The sequence below is a fragment of the Crocodylus porosus genome, unplaced genomic scaffold, assembly GCF_001723895.1.
Source record: "Crocodylus porosus isolate Cpor-Errol unplaced genomic scaffold, CroPor_comp1, whole genome shotgun sequence".
Classification (NCBI taxonomy): Eukaryota; Metazoa; Chordata; order Crocodylia; family Crocodylidae; genus Crocodylus; species Crocodylus porosus.
Genome location: NW_017728931.1, coordinates 38,398,641 through 38,407,192, shown reverse-complemented (window position 1 = coordinate 38,407,192; position 8,552 = coordinate 38,398,641). Strand labels below are relative to the sequence as shown.

Below are 8,552 nucleotides of genomic sequence, written 5' to 3'. Positions count from 1 at the left end.
CGCCAGGAGTGACCAGGAATAACGGTCACAAGCTGGCAGAGGGTAGGTTTAGGTTAGATATCAGGAGGCGCTACTTCACAGTTAGGGCGGCTGGGGTCTGGAACCAGCTTCCAAGAGAAGTGGTGCAGGCTCCTACCCTGGGGGTGTTTAAGAGGAGGTTAGTTGCATATCTTGCTGGGGTCATTTGACCCCAGTATTCTTTCCTGCCATGGCAGGGGGTCGGACTAGATGATCCGCTCAGGTCCCTTCTGACCCTAGAAACTATAAAATGAAACAGCGGGCTTTGAAACAGCCTTGAAACGAAATGAGGCCAGTCAAAATGTTCTGAAAGTTTCTAAATGTTTTGAATTTCAAAGCAGCCTGGTGGTGGGAGGCAGGGCAGAGCCAAGGCTGTACTTGAGCCACAGCCCCGTGTGGCTCAGCCCTGTGGAGAGCGCAGCCCTGGCTCTCCCTGCCTCCTACGATCAGCTCTGGTGCATGGCCTGGGGCAAATCTGCTTGAGCGGGGACCTGCTACCACTGCAAGCCTGGGGGAGGGGCGGGTCCCTGCACAAGCTAATTTGCCCTGAGCCCTGCACCCTTCTCCGATTAGCTCTGGTGCGGGGAGCAGGAAAAATCAGGCCCCCCACTGGCCCCAGCCAGCAGCACCGATATTCCCAGTGCTGGGTACAGGCTCCCAGATGGCAGCACCAGCCTCCTGTCATCCTGGAGGCAGTCTGGCACAGCCACCACAGCCCCCCCAGGGGTGCAGGTGAGTTCCCGAGCTGCCTGCCAGATGACAGGAGGCTGGTGCTGCCGAATGGGCGCAGCCAGTGCGGGAAAGATCAGTGCTGCTGCTGACCTCAGCAGACAGCATCAGCCTTGTGTCATCCAGCAGGCAGACTGGGGGGCTCTGTTGTGTGAAACAGCATCAAAACAGCAAAGAGTTTCAACAAAACAAAATGTAACAGTGCTTTCAAAACAAAACAAAACTCGAAATGAGAAACTGTTCTGTCAAAATGTTGAAATGGAAGTTGAAGTGGAACGATGCTGTTTTGTACAGCCCTACTCCACACCTTTCCTATAGCCACAACCCAGTCCTCTGGTTAAGCTAATCAAAACAAATGCAAGCACAATGGCTGTACAACAAAAATCCTCCCCATACTGGGTCAGTACTTCTCTGCAAGGTATAAGTCCCCCTTAGCTTTTCCTTCACAGCTCTCTGGGACAGCTTTGGAGCCAAGCAGACCATCTCACTCAGGAGCTCCTTTCCCTGCATTCTGCAGGGCCAGACTGCTTGCCTGGTCTCAGGTATTGGGCTTCAGTGCCTCCAAAGCCCTATCCCTTCCTGGCAGGTGGTTCTCCATATGATGACTAACCTGACCTTCTCTGCAGTGGCTTAGTTCAGCTGCTTGCAGATATTTACTTCTGGGCTGCCTAGATGTCTGCCCCCTTTGCAGCTTACAGCAGCGCAGCTAGGTCCCAGTATAGTCCCTCCCCCTGAGATAGTTCCTAATCCCAACTGTTACTGGCCTATTTGTTTCCCAAAGCTAGCCCTTGCTCAGCTGCTGCTCCCACCCAGCAAACTTAACCTGGTACAGCATCCCCTTAAAATCCCAGGAGCCTCTGGCTCCCCATTACACTAGCCTCAACTTCAGTCTAGAGCAGGGGTGGACAGTCTGGCCTGCAGGCTTCATCTGGCCTACAATGGGCTCCATTTCCCAGCAGCCTCTGCCTGCATGGCTGGGGCCAGTGTCCATGGCAACACAGCGCAGCTGCGGCTGGGATTTCCATGGAGACCAAACCCAGCCATGTAGGCAGGGGCTGCTAGGAAATGGAGTCTGGCTGCCAGCCAGATCCACCATTTTACCCACCTGTGGTGTAGAGGAATAATGATTTAGATTCCCTCCAGCAGCTACTACATCACGCAACTGCCCCAGGGACTGGTAGAAGGGGCCTGGCTGGGAAAACAAGCAAAGGCCAGGCTGGCTCTACACACCCTACAGATGCCAGATGGTTCTGGCATGACATGGTTCCGGTACCTAAGCATGGCACAGCATGGATTCAGCCTGGCCTAGGTCCCGCAGCATGGGCTGATCACAGCGGTTTCCCCACCTCCTTCCATCCAATCTTATCTGACTTTCCACTCGGATGGATGGAGGGCAGGGAATAGCCAGAGTCAGCAGGCTGGAAGCTGCAGAGCTTTCCTGTTGGAGGCTGGACGGGCTTACTGCTCAGCCGCTGAGTCCTGCCCGACTACCCCGGGTCCTGCTGCCACTGGCACCTTGTCATCTTTGACAGACAGCCACACACAGATAATCATTCATTTTCTAAATTCTGTAGGGGCCCCGCAGGCTGGATAAAAAGGCCTGGTGGACTGAATTCAGCCCGCAGGCCGTATTTTGCCCACCCCTGGTCTATGAACTCAGATCTATACTGCACGCTATGAGAAGTATCACTTTTGTCCCTAGCAGGTGAAGCCTTCCCCGGACAAATAACCTCACTTGTTTTAGAGACTATGTGCATAAGAATGGATTTGCCAGATTAAGGCACAAACAACCTTTTTTTTTTTAGACTTTATATTCTGTGCAGGATTATTTCTAAATTAACTACTCAAATGAAATGCCTGGTAGCTTCAGTAAGTTGCTATATTCTTTACCTTGAATGAGAAAAGTAGCACATGCAGAACAAGGTTTCCTGGACAAATACACAGTGCAGTTACTTAACGAACAGGGAACATTCAGAATGATTTGTTGCACAGCATGTAGGTTTTGTGTGGAGCAGCCCATCGCCACCACTCTGTGTATTTTGTCTGCCTCACATACCACAATACCAGTTTTTTTGTACTGAAAGAAAAAATGTATTTTACTACTCATCTGCTGATTTACAGTTTGAAGTAACTATGTTTTAAAAAGCAAATGTTACAGATTATGCTTAGAGACCTACAAATTCACAGCAGAAGTGGGTTGTGTGGCAGCTCCTTTAATATTGCAGGTTCCCCTGTGAATCCCTCCCCCCACCAGCTCCCCACTGACTAGCAGTGGGGCCCTGCCACACACTCCTGATCAGCAGAGGGACACTGTTTTTGCCTCTCGGCCAGTTCAGCAACAAACAGCAAGGCCACCAGGGCCCCTCAGCCAATCAGCAATGGGGGGAAAGGAGGCGCATAGGGAACCTGCAAGATGAAAGGATCTGCCATGCAGCCCACTTCTGCTGTGAATTCAGTAGGTCCCTAATTATGCTACACAAAATTTATGCACAGTAATATCTGGCTAATTTATTACTCCATGAGTGAAGACTAGGAATGATGACAGATTATCTAAGAATGGTTAATTATCAGCAGTTAGCCTTCTTCAATGTTTTGTAAGGTATATTTTGCATGCCATACCAAAATACAGAAAGGAACATACCTCTGGGGTTCATCAATATTTCTCAGAGAAACATATTAGCATAGTTAAAGCAGCTACTATTCATATTTTACTATCTGATCAACATGGTATACATTAATAAAATCTAAAATTTAAGAAAAAGTATTTAAAATTGTAGATTAGATATTATACATATCAATGCTTCTTTCTTATCTAAACTGTTCTTTTGTAAAATCCTCCAAGACGACCTCCTTTCCTATAAAAGCAAGTTCACTTTAAGAGATGTGGATCTTAAATGAGTAAATTGTAATTCTTTACATATTCACAGATGAGGAAGTGAAGATACAAAGTCAAACAGGAATGTCAGAAATTTCTTCCTAGAAAATGTTAACACTTTTGGGCATTTTTACATGTGCTTTAGAGGTAGGGGGTGCACTTTAAAGTGCCCAGAGTCTCCCATATATCAGCATCCTCATGCTTCAAAATGGCACTAAGATTGCTTGATCTGGAGCTTATCAAACAAGGTTTAGTTAAAGTGCCCACGCTACCATTCTGAAGTGCAGGGACGCTGATACATGAGATGCAGAGACTGGCGGAGCACAGTAATTACCATGCTCCAGTGAGTGCTCTGGGAGACATGCTCCACGGGGGCGGGAGGGGGCCTTAATTAGCACAGCTCTGAGAGCCGCACTAATTAAAGCACCCAAAGCATCCTGTGTATCAGTGTCCCTGTGCTGAAAAATGGCAGTAGGGTGCTTTGAACCAAAGCTCATCAAAAGAACTTTAGTTTAAAGCACCCCGCTGCCATTTTTCAGTATGGGGATGCTGATGCACGTGATGCCGGAGTCTGCTGGAGAGTGGTAATTACCACGCTCCACCAGACTCAATTAATCAAGTCTGCTCTGATGCACTGTAATTACAGCACGTCAGAGCAGCCTCCCTGCATATGTATAGGAGCCCTATGTATAAGAACTTCAGGCAGTCATTAAAGGAGTAAGTGCAAACACTTCATCAAGCCCAAGCACTCACTCTAGCTTTGCACTTGGTGGCTTTAAGGGACAGTCAGGAAGGATTCTGCTTCACAGGCCACAAAGTCTTTACTGTTTTGTTCATGCTCAACAGAGAATCCCACCTTTGCTCTTCCCATTGTCAACTGAAACCCCCCAGTAAATTCTTCTGCAGGCTAGTAATGAAGAGCTCTGTTGGGATATTGCTTTAAGGTGAGTAAGGGGCTATTAGGAGATAAAGTTCTGTTCTGCTGTGCAACAGAACTACAACTAGATTAAATATATCTAGGACTGTTTTATAGCTCCTATAGTAATCTAATGGACTTAATAGCTAGTACTAAACAGTACCAATTAGCACTGGTAACTTTTAATTGACATTATCAAGGATTTTAAGAGATCAGCAACTTGGATGAGGGGGTTGAAAGCACATTGTCCAAGTTTGCTGATGATACTAAGATGTGGAGCGAGGTGGGTACACTTGAAGGGAGACAGAGGCTGCAACTAGATTTAGACGAACTACAAAAGTGGGCAGATGAGAATAGGATGGAGTTCAATGTAGAAAAATGCAGGGTGCTGCACCTTGGGAGAAGGAATCCACAGCATACATACAGGCTAGGGCATTGCCCTCTGTGCTTTTAAGAGGCAGAAAGTGATCCTGGAGTCATTATTCAATCCAAGATGAACACGAGCCACCAATGCCAAACCGCAGCCAGCAAGCCAGCCATACCTTGCCACGCATCCAAAGGTGCATCTCAAGCCAGTCCAGAGAGGTGATACTCCTCCTCTATGCAACATTGGTCAGGCTGCAATTGGAGTACTATGTCCAGTACTGGGAACCACACTTTAAAAAGGATGTGGCCAGCCTGGAGAGAGTTCAGAGGAGGGCCACCCATTTGGTGAGAGGGCAGCAGGACAGGCCCTATGTGGAGAGACTAAGGGACCTGAACCTGTTCAGCCTTGGCAAGAGGAGGCTGAGGAGGGACCCGGTGGCTGCCTACAAACTTATCAGGGGAGAGCATCAGAAAATAGGAAGAGCCCTATTCTCCCCAGCACCACGTGGCGTGATGAGGAACAATGGTAATAAGCTGATGGAGAACAGGTTCAGGTTAGAGCTCAGAAGGCAATATTTTACAGTTCAGGTGGCCAGAATCTGGAACCAACTTCCTAGGGAGGTGGTCCTTGCCTCTACCTTGGGCAAATTCTAAAAAAAGGTTAGATGATCACCTGTCTGGCGTCTTGTGAACCCAGCATTCATTCCTGCCTGTGGTAGGGAGTCAGGCTAGATGGTCTGTTCAGGTCCCTCCTGACCCTAGCTACTATGAAACTATGAAACTATTAGTCCCTTTAATTGAAAAGAAACACCTTTGACAGCAATATAGCAATACATACCTTTTTAGGTGTATTATTACATGCTGGAGATTTCTCCATATGAAGAGCTAGAAACATGCACATATCTTTTTTCTTTCCTATGCGTGCAGAAGGATAGTAATCTATATAGAGTCCAATAAAGAACAAGACATATTTAACAGATAAATTAAAAATGTGCCCTGATCCATGACCGTTAAAAAGAAAATGTCAAATATTGTAAGTTAGGTGATTTATTGCATACCTATTACACAAAGCATTTGGACTGAAATCCTAGCCTCAATAAAGTCAACAGGAATTTTGGCATATGTGTAAATGGAGATAGATCAATAACTTGCAAAAAGTGAAAGAGCAAGTGAGAATCCCTCAAACTAGCTGCTGAATAATCTTATAGCAAGAACACCACCTGTACAAATATAGAGACACTCTCTCTCTCTCTCTTACACACACACATACCTACACACACACACACACACACACACACACACACACACACACACATTTCATAACCAATCAATGACAAATGGGAAGTGAAAGCAGTCTTATTAATATAACGCAAATAATAGCTAACAATAGCTAACAATGATTTCTGGGCTATTTTGTATAATTGTATACAATAATAATAATAAAAATAAAATAAAATAAAATAAATACTAGAAAAAAAATCCCTACTTAGTTCAGATTCCATACTAGAGGCTTTATCTGCCTCTTCTTTTATTCAGTTAGACCAGTGCTTCTCAACCATTTTAGACTCAGGACACCCCTCATTAGACTTGACACACCCCTCAGAAAATGTCAGTTCTTTGTTTTCACTCATTTTTTGACTATGGGAAAATAAAGAGCAATGTTTCTGTAGCAAAAACCTCAGAAAGACCACAGCAGGTCAGAATGTTTTTAAGACTATGAATTCTCATTTGAAAAGTTTTCCAACTATTTAGTTGGTCTAATAAAAGATATCACATCTACCCAAAGAATCTTGTCTGTTTGAAAAGTTTGGTTTTATCTTCTGAGTTATGTTTGCACACCTAACAGTGCACATTTGAAAGGATCTCATATCACTCCAGGGTGCTATGGGTTAGACCTACATTCTAGTGTCAGTCAGTCTGATCAGCTCACATAGGTGCTGGGGTGGTACATGCAATGCAGGATGGGGTTTGCAGCAATGGAACCATGAAGGAGGTAGTGCAGTGGGGTGTGGGAGAGGAGCACATGGGAGACCCACTGGGTTTGGGGTGCATGAGGGAGATCTGTAGTGGGGGTCAGGAACACAGGGAAGACCCTAGAGCCTGCTCCCCAACTTCACCCAGCTTACCTTAGCTTCAAGTTCCAGCCCTGGCCAAGCCTGGAGCTTCCACCTGTTTTTGCCTGACTGGGCTGGGCTGGCACTTCTACCACTGTCTTCCCTGGAGCTGAAGCCAGAGCCACCCCACAGGAAAGCAGCAGGAGGTGGAGAGGACAGGCACAGGGGCCGGGGGAATTGTCTTAAATTCAATGCACACCAAGCAGGGCAGCAGTGCTAAAAAGCCCCCATGGCTCGGCAAAAAGCATCCAGGAATGCCTGAGGCCAAAAAAGGAGGTGTACAAACAGTGGAAGCAAGGGGTTATCACCAAGGAGGATAACACCTCTATTGCTCGTGACTGCAGGGAGGCGGTTAGGAAGGCCAAGGCAGAGATGGAGCTAGGGCTAGTGACCAGAATGACATATTTAATCAAACTAAAAGAATCTATAATTTTTTTACAACATTGACAGACATAGCACTGTCCTTAAATGTGCAGTGCTGAGCACTAGTGATAATGGGTAACATGGGGCCTCTGCAAGACACGCTAGGAAATCTGGTAGTCACACCAGACAGCAAAGCTAACCTATTTAACAATTTCTTTGCCTCCATTTTTCTGAGCAGAGACCAGGTCACACACCCCCCTCACTGGGACCCCCAAAGGCCCCACAAGAGGCACAGCCAGGCCTAGGGTCACTGAGGACCTACTCAGGGAACTTCTGGAGGGACTGGACATACATATTTAAATCAGCTGGTCCGGATGATCTCCACCCCAGAGTGCTGAGGGAATTGGCTGAGGTCATTGCAGGACTCCTGGCATGGCTTTACAAGTACTCATGGTGCTCTGATGTGGTGCCAGAGGACTGGAAGAGGGCCAATGTGGTTCCCATTTTCAAAAAAGGGAGGAAAGGAGGACCCAGGAAACTATAGGCCAATCAGTCTTACCTCGGTTCTGGGCAAGCTTTTTGAGAGAATTATCCGGGCGCATGTCCGCGAGAGGCCAGCAGGGGAGGTTATGCTTAGGGGAAACCAACACGGGTTCTGTCAGACCAACCTGGGGGCCTTCTATGACCAGGTCACAAAATCCTGAGATGCAGGGGGAGCAGTGGATATAGTTTTTCTGGACTTTAAGAAGGACTTTGACACTGTCTCTCACCCCATTCTCATTAAAAAACTAGGGGACTGTAGTGTCGACACCTACAGTCAGGTGGGTCACTAACTGGCTGGTGGGCCACACTCAGAGAGTGGTGGTGGATGGGTCATTTTCAACCTGGAGGGATGTGGGCAGTGGGGTTCTGCACTGCTCGGTCCTCGGGCCCGCACTGTTCAACATCTTCATAAGCAACTTGGATGGGGTGTAAAATAAGGGAAGAAGGACACTAAGATGTAGGGTGAAGTGGGCACACTGGAAGGGAGGAATAGGCTGCAATTGGACCTAGACAGGTTACAGGGGTGGGTAGATGTGAACAGGATGGGTTTCCACACTGACAACTGCAAGGTACTGCACCTGGGGAGGAAGAACCAGCAGCATACCTACAGGCTGGGGAACTCCCTTCT

General features: G+C 47.1%; 1 protein-coding gene across 1 annotated transcript in view; it reads right to left on the bottom strand.

Annotated features, from left to right (window-relative positions):
• Positions 1-8,552, bottom strand: part of LOC109316503 (cytidine and dCMP deaminase domain-containing protein 1-like) — a 29,874-nt gene that overhangs the window by 19,139 nt on the left and 2,183 nt on the right. The window contains exons 3-4 of the mRNA XM_019544647.1: positions 5,743-5,843; positions 2,638-2,824 (exon numbers count right to left, since the gene is read on the bottom strand). Coding sequence (XP_019400192.1) covers positions 2,638-2,824; positions 5,743-5,843 — 288 coding nt within the window. The remainder of the gene's footprint in view (positions 1-2,637; positions 2,825-5,742; positions 5,844-8,552) is intronic.